Source organism: Nycticebus coucang, chromosome 17, assembly GCF_027406575.1.
Source record: "Nycticebus coucang isolate mNycCou1 chromosome 17, mNycCou1.pri, whole genome shotgun sequence".
NCBI classification, from domain to species: Eukaryota; Metazoa; Chordata; class Mammalia; order Primates; family Lorisidae; genus Nycticebus; species Nycticebus coucang.
In genome coordinates this window covers 51582172-51599942 of record NC_069796.1, presented here as the reverse complement: position 1 = coordinate 51599942, position 17771 = coordinate 51582172, and the positions used below count along the sequence as shown (strand labels likewise).

General features: G+C 42.1%; 1 protein-coding gene across 6 annotated transcripts in view; it reads right to left on the bottom strand.

Moving 5' to 3' along the window:
- SLC36A1 (solute carrier family 36 member 1) overlaps nt 1-17771 on the bottom strand; it is a 53746-nt gene that overhangs the window by 18686 nt on the left and 17289 nt on the right. For 5 of the 6 annotated variants that reach the window (XM_053567104.1, XM_053567103.1, XM_053567101.1 and 2 more), the window contains 6 exons: nt 17228-17323; nt 15278-15362; nt 14661-14879; nt 8925-9023; nt 5377-5543; nt 2793-2962 (listed from right to left, as the gene is read on the bottom strand). In XM_053567104.1, coding sequence (XP_053423079.1) covers nt 2793-2962; nt 5377-5543; nt 8925-9023; nt 14661-14879; nt 15278-15362; nt 17228-17323 — 836 coding nt within the window. Of the gene's footprint in view, nt 1-1927; nt 2024-2792; nt 2963-5376; nt 5544-8924; nt 9024-14660; nt 14880-15277; nt 15363-17227; nt 17324-17771 lie in introns of those variants that run through there. The other variant, XM_053567105.1, reaches the window with a different exon arrangement.

Here is a 17771-nt window from a genome sequence, read left to right as displayed (position 1 = left end):
TAAACATCTAAAAGGCCAAAAGATTCTGAGCTGCCGCTCTACGTGGACCTGCAAGCTTCCTGCTCTAAAACAGGTGTCCTCAAACTTTTTAAACAGGGGGCCAATTCACTGTCCCTCAGACCACTGGAGGGCCAGACTATAGTTTAAAAAAAAACAAAACTATGAACAAATTCCTATGCACACTGCACATATCTTATTTTGAAGTAAAAAACAAAACGGGAACAAACACAGTTCACACCCCTTCATGTGGCCCGTGGGCCACAGTTTGAGGACACCTGCTCTAAAAGTTCTGACTGCCTGGAATGTCTTGCAGCTGTGTTCAAGGGTGAACAGGTCTCTTAGCTGACACAGTTTTATGTTATTACACCTTTAATAAAATGTTTTTGAAATCCTCCTAACTCAAGTAAGGTGTTTCTCAAGAGGAATAGTTGTATAGCAAGTGATTGCCCCCAAGGAATCCAAAAAAACAATTCATCCTCTCCTCCCTACTCCCCCAGATGGAGCCAGGCTCTTCCAGCGTCTTCTACACAAGATTTGGACATAAGCAATCGCTAAATCTGCATTTCCAAAACTAGGAGCTGGGAGGAAATGCTGTCCTATATGAAATCATAATGAAAAGAGCACCATTCTCTGCAATGCTTGTTTCCCCTCCTCTCGTCTCCTTTATTAGTCTGAAATTAAGCATCAAAAGGTAGGCCTCAGCCACAGAAATTTTGGGGGGCTGTAGGGAGGGGTGAGAAAGTTGAATATTAAGGTAGGAAAAAGATATAAGTCCAGACCAAATCACCCCATTCTCCTTGGAGATGCAGGGTGAGGAAGGGGAGGAAAGTTGGGGAAAAAGATAGAGAAACACCAGAAAGAGCAACACAATAAATGGCCATTAAAATGTATGGATATAATTGAAAAAAATCTGCTACATCAAAGATCTAAAATCACACCCCAATCAGCTTTGTGCTGAAAGGTCTGAAAGAACAGAGAAGCAAGAGCAAAATAAACTGAAATACATTCCAGTTGCTGCCGCAATAAAATGGCTCTAATGATTCTCACAATGACTTCAAAGTCTCCAGGGAAAGTAAGAGAGGCCAGAATGCTCTCAGAGATGAAGGGGCCACCTTCTTTAGTATGCGGACAGTGTAGTGCTAAATCCCAAGAGATCACAGGAGAAAGGAAAAACGACCTCATGCGCTTGAGGATCAAAAGCAGCCTGTGTCCTTTGAGCACCTATGCTGTAGTGTGGAGACAAGACCAACAGACAGAGCCAGGAAGAGTGAAGCCAAGACCAAGAGACACCTAAGGACAGGACAAGGTCTGTGAATCAAAGACAGCTGCCTGCTGTGGGGCACAGCGGAGATAAACCTGGCTGGAAGCGTGGCATATGCTATGGGGGAAGAAGATTCAGGCTCATGTCACTGCCCCAGCTCCACTAAACAGGAAGCAGGAGCTATTCACTCAGCGATAGGCCTACTTTTTCTAGAGGAACCACTCTGAAAAAAAGAAGCAAATTACTTGACCTATCCCCATCCTTCCTCTAGCACCCTTTGGATTCAAGAGTTGGACCCTCAGGGTTGACACTGTAAACACTGTACAGGCAGAAGCTGTCTCCTTTACTTAGAACTGATTAGTCCATGATCTAAGGGTTGGGAGTTGCTGGCACAAGACAGCATTAGAGTCTAGAGCCCAAGCCCAATACACTAAGGCCATTTGCTGGAAAACAGAATGTACCATGTCCTTTTCAGTTGCTCTGAGAACAGCAGTTGGCTTCAGATAATCTTGGGCCCTGGATTAGCTGCTGTATGAGCTGTTTCTAAAGCCTGGTCTAGGAGAGGGCCTGGAGGTCTGACTGCAAGCAAATGCTAGACAGCATGCACATCCTTCATCCCTGATACATTCAATACTGAATAAAATAAAAACCATCATACAGATCTATCTTTATTCCAAAGACAGAAGCTCAAATTGAATAATTTTAGAAAATCTCCAGAGAAGTCTCAACATAATGAAGAAGTTCTTGTCCCAAAAAGAAAACCTAAAAAAAAAAAAAGGAAAGAAAGAAAGAAAAGAGCCAAATAGAGTGCATAAAAGAGAAATCTATATGCATTTAAATTTGAAAAGCAAATTGCCTAGAATTTAAATTAGATATTATAGACCAATTTGTTCACAAGTTCTCTAGTCTATCAACTTATAGAAGCTGAAGAAAATAGAAAAGAGAATTTACTTTCTTTTTTTATTTACTCCAATTTTCAACCCACAGCAAATAGGGTGTTTTACTATTTTAACTCACACCTCTTAGCATGGGGTTAGGGGAAGGACAGTAAAATACCCAATGATAAATCTATACTTAGATTAAGCAGTTGAAAATTTCTGCATATATTTAGTAAGACCAACACCTAAAAGTGCCTAGAATAGTATTATACAGGTTCAAAATGAAATATAAGGACTAGGCTGCCACACTAGAAAAATGATATTTGAAAAATAAGCAAAAATGCGCCCTTGTTAACAGATATGGATTAAAAGGCTCTCTCTCAGGTTTTTACCTTATTTTCTATGGGATATTAGTTGTATGTGTTCATTCCGAATTGTGACCATCTTTACAGCATCTCACATGTATAAACTGCTGTTAGAGTACACGTATAAATAATTGATGTCACCATCTGGACATCCTCGGCTCAGAAAGTGATAGGATGTGGCAGTTTTCTGCTCACCCAGCAGAGGAAGCTTCACTATAACACATGCGCTCACTCATGCACACCGTGGGGTAGAAAACAAACAAGGCAATGAACTTGTTTCCTACTCACATGTCAGGCAGACGAGCACCGTGCGCACAAACAGGTCTACCACTAATGCGCAGCGCTGGGGTACGCGTGAGACAAAGAAAGGAATGATGATCTCAGCCGGGACGTAGAACTGGAGCGCGTAGGTGAAAAAGATCCCGATGGAGTACAGCAGCTTCACCGACTGGTACAACCTGCCAAAAGAGCCAGGATACTTTCAAAGGCTGCTCGGCGCATTTATACATCACCAGGAAGAGTGCAAAATGGCCCCAGGGCAATTAGGTGACACCTACCAAGTGCACATGTCCTTTGGACCCAGCAATTTCACACCTAGGAATTTATATTTCAGACGTGCTTATACACGTACACAAAAGCTTACATTCAAAGTATTTCCTTGCAGCACGATTTAAGAAGCAAAGATTGGAAGACAACTTAAATTTCAACCAGTGGGCAACTGGGTATCCCCATATAGCTGTTAAAACATATGAGGCAGATCTCCAGGCGCTGATGAGCAACTGTCTTCATTTATACTATTAAGTGAAAAAGGCACCAGGCAATCGTGTCTACAGAGTGCTACAATTTTTCTAAAGAAAGAAAAAAGATGGGGAAAACACTCCTTTACATAGACATATGACAATCTTACATACACTAAATATCTCAGAATAAAACATAAGAAATTTGGAATATGGTTGTCTCTGAAATGGAAAATGCTCAAAGTGGGGCCTAAGGATTGGGGTAGGACAAGGGGTTAATGTTCTCTACCTTTTGGAATCTTTGCCATGGGCATGTATCTTTTAAAAATAAAAACAATTAAAACGTAAAAAGCCTATTTATATCCTTCCCATCCAATTCAGCACTTCCTACAATCAGATAATGACCAGGCAGATCCAAGAGGCAGGAGCAGAATTCATCTTTCCTCTTCACCAAGGCACCTTCTGCTCCCAGCATAGCTTCCCAGGGAGATTGCTAACTCACCCTGGGATTTCCCTATCTTATCACCCCCGTAGAGGAGAAGTCTCTGATCGGTAAGTGCTTATACATCTGACTTGGTCATTAAAGGGACTCCTAAGTAAAGCTCCACTTCAAACCAGACCCTTAACCAGATGTGTTAAGCAGCAAGAACCACCTGGCCTGCCTATTGAGGATCTACTGACATGCAGTAATGAGCTGTGTGTATAATGTGCACTGTTTCTCTACATTCAACTTAACACCCAGAAGATGTTCTTGTGCCCTAAGCAGGAGAGCATCCTTAGAAAGACATAGTTTGGTCTAACTTGCTCAGGGATAGACAATAAAAAGTCCTTGGAAAAATCAGCTGGTGGCTCTATCATTAAACACGGAGCAGCCAACACCCTATGAGGTACTATGAAGTCTGGAGTACTATGAAGTCTGAAATTGGGAAAATGATACCTGCAGGGACAGCCCCCAAAAATGCACCTGAATGGCAGCAGAATGATTCCAGCAGATGGGTTTGGGGTGTCAGGAAAGAAGACAGGGGCTAATCTATGGCTTCAGAGCATGTTGGCTACTTCTGCTGTTCCCACTCCACATATCTTCTGGGGAAAGGGGACACAGTGACACTGAGCTACCACCTGACTCTTCTCTCTTGGGAAGGGCAGGAACAGTTGGAAAGGTAAAAGCAGACGGATAAGCCAGCTACCCTGATTGGATCATTACACACTGTATGCATGTATGAAAATAGCATACATACCTTATAAGTATGCACAATTATTATGTATCAATTAAAAATAAAAAATAATGAAAGCAGGCAGCAAAGAAAGACTTTTTTGAAAACAATGGCCCATTTCTGGGTTACTACTATGCTGGCTATACAACTAAATTGATTCTCTGACCCCTGATTTGGATGTCCCTTGCTAGATGGTGACATAACAAATAAATATTTTTCTCAATTTGCTCAATATGTCCTCATCCAAAGTCTCATTGACTAGAGGTCTAGAGAGTACACCCAGGCAGATCAGCCAGGCTGGACTGAAAGGTTATTCTGGTCCCTGGCACACTCGACCAGCTCCTCAGAGTCTGCCAACAGCTATCCTCCACAATGAGATTTTAATCTTCAAAACAGCATGGTTGCTTAGCACGCACCCTAGGACACCCACCTTTTTAGAAAGCATTTCAGTATGTCTCAGCATTTCTCTATAATACAGCCTCCAATGAAAGAGAGGTACAAAAGACTCCCGACAGCCCCTCGTCCACAGTGAGACGCTCCCACCTACACATCAAGCCTGCAACTGTCAAGGGCAAGGAATGGCAGGAGCTGGTAACTAAATGCAGGTTTGCCCTCCCCCTTCCCCATCTATCCGGGATGGTATAAAGTGAACAGACTAGATAACATGGCTCTTCTGCACTTAGGATTTCTGAGGAATAAATGGCATATCAGTCAGCTGATCAATGGGTGGCATTAGCAGCAGTCTCCACAAGAATCACTCATCAAAACACAGTGGCAATGAAGGCTGGCCTAGGGGATGGTGACAGCGATAGGCTGGAGTGAAGTGGGCTGATTTAAGAGGTAAGAGGAAGAATCCACACTTTGACCCATTAATTTTTTCAAATGTCCAGTGCCCCTGGGTGTCCCTCCCCCATCACGTACCAGCAGTTGGGCAGGTTGAGGGTTATGCTGCCTTGGATGTTAGCTCCAAACTGCAAGTACCCAAGACAGCCCAGGCTGATGTAGAGGACGGTGACGATGATCATACCCACATATAGGATGAGTGGAAATTTCTGGGGATCCTTCATTTTATTTTCAAGGGGCAGAACCTATAAGAAAGAAGTGAGAGGGGAGAGAAAGTACCGAAAAAAAGCAAAATTAATGGCCAAAAAAATAATTTAATGTCCTCAGAAAAAAAGTAACTTCTTTATCCCCAGAATTCCCAAAAGCATATCTGTTCTTTACTAGACAAATGAATCAAAGTGGTTTCATCAGAAGTTATACTCTCGGGAGTGGAGGGGACTCCACAGCCCACTGTCTGGCTGGGAAGTCCTAAGAGGTGAGGGTTAGGTGGGACTAGACTCCAGGACTCCTGACTCAGCCCAGCATTCGGCCCTCCTGCTGTGGGATCCCGTGAGTGCAAATACATGGTGACCACAGGCCCTCTCACATCACACTGGCCTGGCACCTCATTTGAGATCACAGCCTCCTCCTAAGCTGTCTAAAGTGTGCAAAATACAGGCCAGGGAAAACTGCCACTCTAGCTCAATAGGGGAGGCTACCAGCAGGGAAAATTTAAACTTCCAAGTTAGAGAAACTGAGGTACAGAAGATACAATGACTCAATAGAGAATCTCAAGACTTAGAGACTTAACAAAGCTCAGTTTCTAGATTGCTGTTTAGGCACCATTGACCTTTGCTGCCTCCTTCATCATAACAGATATTCTTTAACTTTGGCAAAAGTGAAGACCCTTTATACAGATAAGATCGTGGGGCTTAGAAAGTAGAAGCGAAGAGGAGAGAGAGAGAGCGGAGGGGAAGGGGGATATGGGAGGATGGAGGGTACCTGGGGGGACCTCAGCTAATGTGCATGATGCAATGGTACATTTCAAAACTATTAAGAAATGGGTATAATTGTGATGGATGTGTTACTTAGTTCAATGTAAGCATTTCACATTGTATATCGAAGCAGTATCCTGAACCCCATAAATGCATCAACGTACAAAGTTATAATTTAATAAAAATAATAATAATAATAATAATAAAAAGATCATGGGGCTGGGGAAAATTGCAGGTGTGGTTCACAATCTGCTATCACCTGCACTGCACGTGGCCCAGCTAACTGCCAGTAACAGCACAGAGCAATGTCTAGCAGCCCCACAAATTATCTTTGATCTTGTCGTTACATTCATTTTCCTCCTGTGCCTGTGGCCATGAGGCATGGCACATCTGTGCTGTGCTGTATATACCCAACTCCAAGACCCTGCTGCAGGCCTGGGGCTCCGAGGGGCACCACAGCTCTGTGGCCCCCTCTGACCCTCAGCATCCCTCGCCATTAGCTCCAGGGTCTCAAGCTCCAGTTAATCCACATTCACTAGAAACAGCTTCTAAACTTAACCATCAATTTGCTTAATACCAAGAGTACAAAGAGCCAAAAGGCAGGGTGCTCATCTCCTCCATGTCCTATCTCAGGCCTGGGACAGTGCTGTAGATGCAGAGAGCACCATGAACATGCAGTGTGCAGCCTGGTGCTTCACCCTGACACGCAAGACAACCCTTCAATCCAGAACTAAAAGTCCAAACTGCAGAGTCCTCTCTGTGTTGTAAAGAAAAAAGATACAAAGAAATCTTGAAGTACCAGATGAGGACGTTTACAGAATGACCATGCTTCCAAGCCTTGGCTAGTGAAACAAAGCAGAGAACAACTTCTGCACTGTGCTGTTAGAAGAAAAAACTGATACAAATTCCCAGTACAATGTCCCTTAAGAACACAGAGTCTCCGGGCATCTTTTACACCTTCTCCACCTCTTCACTCCAGTCCTGAGTTCTTGGCACCTCCTTTTCACTAGAGGCCCACTCAGCCCCCACCCCAGCAGGAAACCCTTCATGCTTGTGGATGAAGGTCAGACAGCCTCCCTGGGCAGCCAGAAGCCCCAAGAAAGAGGACAGGAGAATGTGCCAACCTTAAGACAATCAATGCTTTACATCAATCCCTGAAGCCTCCCTCAAAACATCAGAGCATCAACAAGATCTCAGGATTTTGACAAAACAAAATAAAACAAAAAACCTGCCCAACTTCCAGATTTTCTTGAAAGTAAAATACAGTATTAGGGAAATCAATAGGGAGAAAAAAAATGCCAAGAAAGGAGAAGAGTCTTCTCATTGTCAAACCTTGGCCAAGAGAGCTACTAACTTTCTTCAGAGAAGAATTCTAGGCTGGGCACAGTGGCTCACACCTGTAATCCCAGCACTCTGGGAGGCTGAGGTGAGTGGATCGCCTGAGCTCACAAGTTCGAGACCAGCCTGAGCCAGAGCGAGACCTCATCTCAAAAAATAGCGGAGCGTTGTGGCGGGTGCCTGTAGTCCCAACTACTTGGGAGGCTGAGGCAAGAGGATCTCTTGAGCCCAGGAATTTGAAGTTGCTATGAGCTGTAACACCACAGCACTCTACCAAGGGTGACAAAGTTAAGACTCTGTCTCATAAAAAAAAAGAACTTTTATCTTTGTTATAAAAATAAATAAATATGGGAAAAGGGGCAAGGAAGGGGAGGAGAGAGAGGAGGATGGGTGGAGGGAGGGCAATTAGTGGGTCCACACCTACAGTGCATCTTAGAAGAGTACAGGTGAAATTTACTAAATGTAGAATATAAAAGTCTGAGCACAATAATTAAGAAAATGCCATGAAGGCTATGTTAACCAGTTCGATGAAAATATTTCAAACTGTATATAAAACCAGCACGTTGTATCTCACGATTGCATTATTGTACACAGCTATGATTTAATAAAAAATAAATGAATAAATAAATAAAAATCAAATTAGGTACAATTGAGTAGCAGATTTCCCTTTAAGGAAAAAACTTGGGTGAAATCATAGCAATTATGGGGGAAGCTGAGCTTAGAGTGAGGGCCACTTGTTTACATACAGAAAAGACACCACATCAATGTTCCATGGCAGAGAAATTATTCACACATTTATTGATTCAATAATAAAATAAATAATGTTATTAATAAAAATAAAAATGTATTAAACATTTACCATGTCTTAAGGACTGTGCAAAGCACTTTGTACATATCTCACTTAATCCTAACAACTACTATTTATTAAGCTCACTTTTCAGGAGCAAACAATAAAAGTTCAGAGAGGTGAGTCCACAAACAAGATCACACAGCTACCCTATGGCAGAGCCAGGACTTTTACCCCACATCGGTCTGACTCCAGACTTCATGTTACTGATTCCTCACTGCACGTACAGGAGGTGAGGGTGCAATGGAGGGGGTCTCAAATGTAAATGTTAAAAAATGACATATAATTTATTTTGAAACGTTAAAGCTAGAAAACTTCAGTAAAATCCCTGAAACACTACCCATTAACTGGCTAGTAACTCTCAGAAGATAATTTCTAACAGTGCTTCTTCAACAGTCCTTGAAGTTGACCTCAAGGACCCCAAGGGCACCAGAGAACGCTGGCCCAAAACAAAGTGTAACTCTTACCATCCCAATGCCTTCAAATGCAAAAATGGCTGTGCCAAAGAAGAGCGGGTAGGTCTTCCAGGGGGCCACCAAGGGCAGGTGGGTCGGGTCTGGGATCCTCTGAAAGAGAAAGCAAAACAAAGCAAAAGGCTATACAGAGATTCAAGATTTGAACCCCAAATCAGATCAGGGAATCTTAATAAATCCAAGATTCTCTAAGGGGATAAAAGTCTGATACCTGACAGATGATTTGGGGACATATAGCTTTTGTATTTTTTTTCTCTTCAGGCTGAGCATACCCTATTTGTCTTGGGGGAAAGACTAGTCTAATGTACTATAAAAAATTCAGGCTTGGTGCCGGTAGCTCAGTGGTTAGGGCGCCAGCCACTTACACTGGGGCTGGCAGGTTCAAACCCAGAGCGGGCCTGCTAAATAATAATTACAACAAAAAACTATCTGGGTGCTGTGGCAGGCGCCTGTAGTCCCAGCTACTTGGGAGGCTGGGGCTAGAGAATCACTTAAGCCCAAGAGTTGGAGGTTGCAAAAAAACAAAAAGAGTTGGAGGTTGGTTGTTCTGAGCTGTGATGCCACACCACAGATGGGTACCATAGTGAGACTCTGTCTCAAAAAAAAAAAAAAAATTCAGGGGTGGTACCTGTGGCTCAGTTAGTAGGGTGCCAGCCCCATATACCAAGGGTGGTGGGTTCAAACCCAGTCCCAGCCAAACTGCAACAACAACAACAACAAAAAAATAGTTGGGTGTTGTGGCAGGTGCCTATAGTCCCAGCTACTCAGGAGGTTGAGGCAAGAGAATTGCCTAAGCCCAAGAGCTGGTGATGTCATGGTACTCTACCCAAGGTGACGAAGTGAGATTCTTTATATCTAAATTAAAAAAAATTCAAATGTTGGAGCGGGCATAAAAGAGTCATATTCTTTCACTAGTTAATCCCATCCCTAGAAATTTAATCCAAGCAGAAAAAAAAAATCAAAAGAAAAAAGTTGACAAAACTATTTAACAAAGTTACTGGAAACAACCTAAATGCTCCCAAACAAGTGACCAGTTAAGTAATTAACCACAAACCAACATCACAGAATATTATGCACTATTTGAAAAGTAAAAATTGAGATAACTAAGGAGAGCATGAAAAACTGCTTATGAAATAAAAGCAAGAAAAAAATTTTTTGATTTATATATTGACTATGATACAACTACATGCCACTCACACAGATAAATCTGGAAGGGAAAGGAAAGTGGTAACTTTTTATATTGGGTCTTTTCCACTTTTCTCTTTCTCTCTCCTTTTTTCTTCTTCTTCTTTAAAAAATTCTTAGCACTGAGTTTGAGTACTTGGAAAACAGTACTGAGATGTATACAATAGGAGTGTTGAAACATTTGAGAATAAATGGCAATTGTTTGGGAATAATGGCAATTATTTGGCAAAATAGGCGGAAATACCCCCAAGGCAATTGTTAACTGCAGGTGCAATGTAGGGTTGCACAAGCAAGGAGGTATAGTCACAAAATCCTCCACTCAACAGCCAGTAACAGATCAAATGGAAAGGTGGTTTGAAGACTGGGTTTGAAATCTGGGTTTTTAAGCCACTTGCACACATTGCTTAGATTAAAATAAAAGTGGATTGGCAGTGCCCATAGCTCAGTGGGTAGTGCGCTGGCCACATACACCGAGGCTGGTGGGTTCGAACACAGCCTGAGCCTGCTGAACAACAATGACAACTGCAACCAAAAAATAGCTGGGCGTTGTGGCGGGCACCTGTAGTCCCAGCTACCTGGGAGGCTGAGGCAAGAGAATCGCTTACGCCCAAGAGTTTGAGGTTGTTCTGAGTTGTGACGCCATGGCACTCTACCCAGGGCAATAGCTTGAGACTCTGTCTCAAAAATAAATAAAATAAAATAAAAGTGGATTTTAAAATTGTCTTTTACAATGTTTTAAAATTGATTTAACTACATAGGTCTTTAGATAAATACAAAGTATTTGCTAACAAGGTGACAGAATAATATCAGGAGAACAAAAGGAAAGCTATTCTTAATCTCTATAATAGGCTTCTCTTTGAAAGATTTCACAACAACTGTACTATAGTCTTTTGAAAAATAAAAAATAAAAATAAATACTTTTCTTTGGACCCCTACTCACAAATGTCAGGCTTCTTTAAAGGAAGCATTTCAATACCTAAAATGAAAACAGACTAAGAGGTATTTTTAAAGCTCTACAATGAGACATTAGAGAAAGATTGTTCTGTAATCATTCCTGAGTCACAAATGAAACGTAAGTTCTTGGAAACAGGTACTATCTCTTGGTTAGTGGATAACTCCTGCCCAGGTGCATACGTCAGATCAAGCTGAGGTATCACATAGGGAATTTCACAATACATGTTTGGGGATAGTTTGGGAATGAGACTAGCCAAAGAAATATAATTCTACATACTTACTGGTTGCTACTGACTTATAACCCAATCAACTAAATGGGAAAAGTTTAATTTACAAAGAAACATGCAAATCAAAATCAGCTCATTATCAACAGACCTCCCCAATTCTACAATACAGTCAGTCCTCACTTAATGTCGTAGATAGGTTCTTGGAAATTGTGACTTTAATTCAAATGACACATAGTTACTTCGTTCAATGTTATTTTGTTATAACATTGATGAGGGGAAAAAGTACTTTCATTATACATCATTTCCAAGAATCTACCAATGACATTGAGTGAGGACGTATACAATCAGTAATAATAATAACAACTTTTTGAGAAAATGCAGTTCAATGTACATGTGGATTGAAAGATGTACTCCAATTTTGGAATCGTTATAACTGTGAAACAGTGCAACTCAAAATTAAGGAAATGTAGTGATAAAACATTCATTGGAAGGTCCCTCCAGGCAAGTAACTCTGCCCAGAACTGTGCCATTCATCAATCCACAAGCTGAAGATACAGGGAAATGACTCAGGTGGGAGACCCGTGGCCTGCTGCCTACAACGAGTGGCATGAGTGCAGGGAACAAGAACAAGAATGTTAGGGAAAACATTCAGAAGCACTGGACAGCAGAGGGATGCTCATGAAAAGCAGGGAAATATGCCAAAAAAGAACAGCCGCCACAAAGAGCGGCAACCAAAATGACTCAGAGGGAGCATCTTTAGCTGTAGGCCACACAGAAATGAAGCTGTCACAATGCTACGGGCAGTGACTTCTCCAACGCAGAGAAGCTCCTCCTTTGTGATGCACCTGGGGCAGACAGCACGTGCTGAGCCCAGAGCTCGGAACTGCTCACAAGAAATGAGCAGGGCTGCCTCTACACGCAGACATCACTCTGGATGGATACTGCCAGTCACCTGGGACTGAGATGGAATAACTCGAATTTCATTCATTTCTCTGATCATGGCAATCACTATAGTCCAGCTACCTGCATAGTTTAAAATTAAATGTGTTTCTGTGTATATGTAAGAGGTGGCCTCACTGACTTCATCTTCAGTGTCCACTGCAGCATCGCCTAGGCACTCTTGAGAGCCCTAATTACAATGTGAAATCATGGGTTTATTTACCCTTCCTGGTCTGATGATGGAAATAATCAACTGTGCATTCATAGGCCCTTCTTCTAGTCCAGCGGTTCTCAACCTGTGGGCCGTGACCCACAGGAACTGTATTAAAGGGTCATGGCATTAGAAAGGTTGAGAACCACTGCTCTAGTCCCATAAAAAATGGAATGTATTCTCGTTAGTAGAGTGGTGAGTAAAAAAATTAAAAAGATTAAACAAAATGGGACATGGAGAGCTGTTTATGTTTTTAAAAACATTTCTGCAGAAGACGAGTCAATAAGTGTCACTTGTCCAACTTACCAGAACAAGGAAAGCACAGCAAATGATCACTGAGGATAAAGTTAATCTCAAGTCATAATGTCATTTCCTTAGTATAGGAAGTCCCTGGTTTTTATGACACACTGTTCTCCTAGAAACCACATCCATGGGTGACGGGGTCACTATGAAGCAGACTGTGTGAAAATGAAGTAACATTCACCTTTCAGACTGACCAAAATTAAAAAGATTGATATATCCAGTGTTGGTGAGGGTGGGAACAGACACATACTGCAGAAGGAGCCTCTACAAAATTAGTACATAGCTTTTGGAAAAAGCAACATGGCAGTGTAAAAACTGTGAAAGCGCATACTCTAGATAAATAACTTAGAGAAGTATTTATACATGTCCACAACAAGAAATGCATAAGAACATTCATTACCTTAATATTGATACTAAAAATTATCAATGACCAGTGCTAGTCTCCTGATTAGGGTTAGGGCAAATAAACTGCAGCACATCTATTCTCTGGGATCCTACATCTCCATTAAAAAGAATGAAGCAGTAAAAATAAATAAATAAATAAATAGATAGATAAATAAATAAAAATTAAAAGAATGAAGCAGAACCGAGTATATTAACCTGGAAAGCTCTCTCAGGCATTTTCAAGGGGTACCCAGAGGAAAAGAAAGTAGATGAATACTATGTATAATTTTTAAATATTAGGCTTAAAAAAAACCCAAATCTATTTTTATTTCATATACTTTTCTATATACCAGTGTTTTTCAACCTTTTTTTATCTCATGGCACACTTGAACCTATAGGTAAACTTCTATGGCACGCTTAAATTACGTTGATCAAAAAAAAAGGAGTAAAAAAAAAAATAATATACTTACTGTTCTTTGAACTTCTTTCAAAACCATTTTAATTCATGATTTTTAAAAATTTTCATGTTACCCCTAAGATCCTCCTACAGGGGCAGCGGCACACGGTTGAAAACTCACTGCTATTTACTTACATGTGTGCAAATGCATTCATGGGATCTAGACTCAGACAGACCCATCACACCGAGAGCTCCCTGGGAGGAGACTTGATGTGAGGTGTGATATTCAAGAGGCATTTGTGTTGTCTGCATTTTAATAAATGTGCATGAATGAATTATTTGAGGAACAAAATTTAAATACCTTTTCATTTATGCTTTTATTTTCCTGCTTTTACTTTTTCCCTTTTTCTTGAAGCATGGCAAAATGCATTGTCTATTTCACAAACAGCCACATGTTTAAGGGCACATGTTTCTCTGCCTGATCATCTACTCACATCTACATGGATGTTTTCTTTCATACTACCCCCGAGACCTGCCCCCAAGTGGAGGCAGGTCTAAGTGAGGGGTGGAACAATAAGTAAATTTGTGATTTTGACAAATATAAAAAATTGGAGTTGGTAAGGAATTGCTTTCTCTAAATACAAATTAGAAAAAGAAAAGATTTTATTTACAGCTTAGTATTTTCCCCTATTTTCCAATTGTGCATAATGATCACGTATTAACCATGTGTATTAATGGTCTGTAGAGCTATCACAGACCATTCCCAGCAGGTGACAAAGATGAGCATGCCTTGGGACCTAACTGGGAAAAGGCTAAACCAGTGATCTCAATGCGGGGAGTCTCAGGGACAGCTGGTGATGTCTGGAGACACTTTTGATTGCCACAAGGGAAGAGAAGTTGCTACTAGTGCCTAAGGAGCAGAGACCAGGGATGCTGCTGAACGTCCTCTGTTGCACAGGAAGGTCACTACCCAAAAGGACTTTCTGTCCCAAATGTCAACAGTGGGGAAGTTGAAATCTCTAATCTAAATACACTATAAGTCACATATAACTGTTAATATTTTACACTTACTTGTTTGCTTTGTCCCTTTGGTATTTAATAGGAGGATGAGGGAGGGCCCAGGCTCATACCTGAACGATGAACTGGTAGATCATGACCAGGCTGACCAGCATGCTGATGTTGGCCAACAGGGAGAAGATGGACAGGGCTCGGAGGCTCCGGACGAAGACCAGCAGCACCAGGAAGGGCAGGAAGGAGAGCATGTAGAGCCGCGAGTCCATGGTGGGGGTCAGAATCACTGTCTCGTTACTGTGACAGTTGTTGGTGGTCCCATTGGCTGCTTCTATCACCTAGAATGAGGGGAAGGAAGTAAAAGGAAAAGCCTCCCAGATGACAAAGGCCAGTGGATCTTCCACGGGGGAAAACTCCTGAGTGAAGGCTCAGGTGTGTGAACAGGCCCCCAAGAAGGCTCCGTCTCTGGAGGTCTTCATGATCATCAGCAACCCAACTGCCTGAGCTGCATGTGATCAGATTTACCTAAGACAGGGCCAGACAAGACATGGGGAGGTTTTTCTAAGCCCTGGGTCTTTAGAAGAGAATCAAATAAAAGACACAGTTCTACGTAAAATGGTAAAACCTTAAATCTTCTGTTGATCAAAACCACCGTGGAAAAAATCCTAAACAAAAATTTCACTCAATCCTTCCCATTCTCTCTCTCTTTCCTTCTTTCTTTAAACCAGAATCCTACCTGTTTAAAGTTGTCAGCCAGAAACACAAAATAGACACAGCAGAATCCCAGCTGAGTGACAATCAGGAAGAAGTCCACAATGTGCCTGGAGATGGGGAAGGAAGGAATCCAAAGATTATTACAATACACATGCAGGACTCTGAGAGGGACCAGTGTTTTAAATAGTGCTTTTTTCTCAAGGCATTACAGACCATTCCCAGCAGGTGACAAAGATGAGCTTGCCGCAGTTAAAGGAGGAACTATTCTAGGTGCCACTGGTCTGGGGCTTTGGGAGAAAGGTGAACAGAGGTGCTAGCTGTGTGACTTCTGGGGTCCCTTTCTTAGCTTCTTATCTGGAATGTCGTATGAGGTCAGGGCATCCCAGTGTGGTGGCATCCCTACCACTGCCCAGCCCCTTGGCATCCTCCCTACCCAGCTGCCCACCTATGTCACCTCACACCTTTTTCCTAGAGCTACTCAACCAACAGGAGAGATCCCATCACCATCTCTTTTACAACCTGGATCCAAAAACCAAGCTAATCTCACATAAGCACATAGAAATGGCTGTAACCAAAACAGATTGCTGGTTGAACACTAACAGCTGGTAATAACCTAAAGGGTCATCAAAGGGAAAAATTATATTACAGACCATTCTTACATGGGACCTTACATTGCAGTTTAAAAGAATGTGTTAAATGTATATGTGCTGACAAAGAAAAACGTCTGAGACATTTAAGGGAGAAAAGTTTCCCAATAACATACATAGTATCGTTAATTTAAGCAAAACTTTTTAAAAAGCATGTGTATGTTTAAATACATAAAGAAAATACCAAAAGGATACCCATGCAACTGTGACCAATATGTTCTTTAACTTTTCATTTTATGTCTTGTTCAAAAAAATGCTTTTACTATGGGCACACATTTAAAAGGCACACTTTTTACTGAAAGAAGGAAGAAATGAAAGGAACGAGGGAGAAAGGGAGGAAGGAAGCAAGTTTAGAAGAGAGTAAAAAAAGAACTAACAACCAACCAACCTATGTTGTTCACTAGGCAAATGTGGCTTCTCCCAGTCACAGAAAATAATCTTGCTAAAAGAATTATATAATCTGCATCACTGGATGAGGCTACGAATGAAGGTGACAATTTCCTCTATAATCACTAAAAGAGACTTCCCTAGAGAACACAATTTTAATGTGACTTAATTTTTTTAAAAAATAAGATTCAGTTCATGATACTATCAATTTCCTACATCTAAACTTAGGAAACAAAAGGTAGACTATTTCTCTCTAGGCATCTGAAAAATTACCATAAGGAGAAATGCCTAAACGCTCCCACCCTGTCCTCCCTTACCTCACCTCCTCCTCAAAGCCTCCTCCCTCTCCTTCTACTTCATGCACTTCTCCTCTGGCTGTGCCAGATGAGAGAATCTTTCAAGTCCCTCCCACTCTGAACACCAAGGACGTGCTCCCAGCCCCTGAGACTCTCTTCCTGTCGGTGTCTACCACTGCTCACCTGGTCTTGTTCTGTGTATTCTCTTCCCACACATCTTCCCACACATCTTTCTCCTTACACAGACTTCAAGCTCCTGGAGGGCGAGGACCATGTAATTTACTGCAAAAAATCTCCCCTCCCTGGCTAGAACTGTTTTGTTCCACTTACAAGAGAGTACTTAAATATATTTGTTGAAATGAGTGAATCAAATGTAATCACTGGTCACAGACTGCCAAAGTTGAAATGGACCCTTTGAGACCTTTCAGGCCAGGCCCCACGTTTTCCTGATGAGGAAACTGAGAACCAGGGAAGGGAGGAGTCACCAGCTCAGGGTCACACACAGCTCACCATGAGCAGAAGTGAGCTAGCACCCACCCGAGCCCACTGACCCAAAGAATACTCTCTCCACCCCTTACGCTGTGCCCCTGACACCAGGTCTCCACAATGGGGCTGTGGCTGAAGACAGGAGGAAAGCATTACCTTCCCCAGTGCGCATGGTTCCGGAGCCAGGAGCAGGGGCTGGATTCCAGTCCATACATCACGGTGTCCCCATAGTCCACAAAGGATTTGTTGAGTCTGGGGGAAGGGGCACCAGAGAGGAAGGGAAGAGTATGTGAGTTAGACCACAACAATGGCAGAACTAATTCAGCCTCCAATTCCCCATCTGTGCCCTGCAGGTGCTACTTCTGAGTCCTATATCTGATGTTTTCAAAGATCAGAAGTGTTGGGGCGGCACCTGTGGCTCAATGGGGTAGGGCGCAGGCCCCATATGCCAGAGGTGGTAGGTTCTGGCCCCGGCCAGAAACTGCAAAGATCAGAAGTGTTAAGCTGATGGGACTTTCTTTACAATGAACAATCATTTGGTAGAATCGTTTCAGTGTAGTAAACTACAATTAGAATGTGGTGTCTTTCCACTGGACATAAGAAAATTTAACAGATGACAATGGGCCAGAAAAAGAACACAAAACAACCTGGGAAAGGAAAGGCTGCAACAGTGAGTAGCCACCTTCAGCTCTAATGGAAA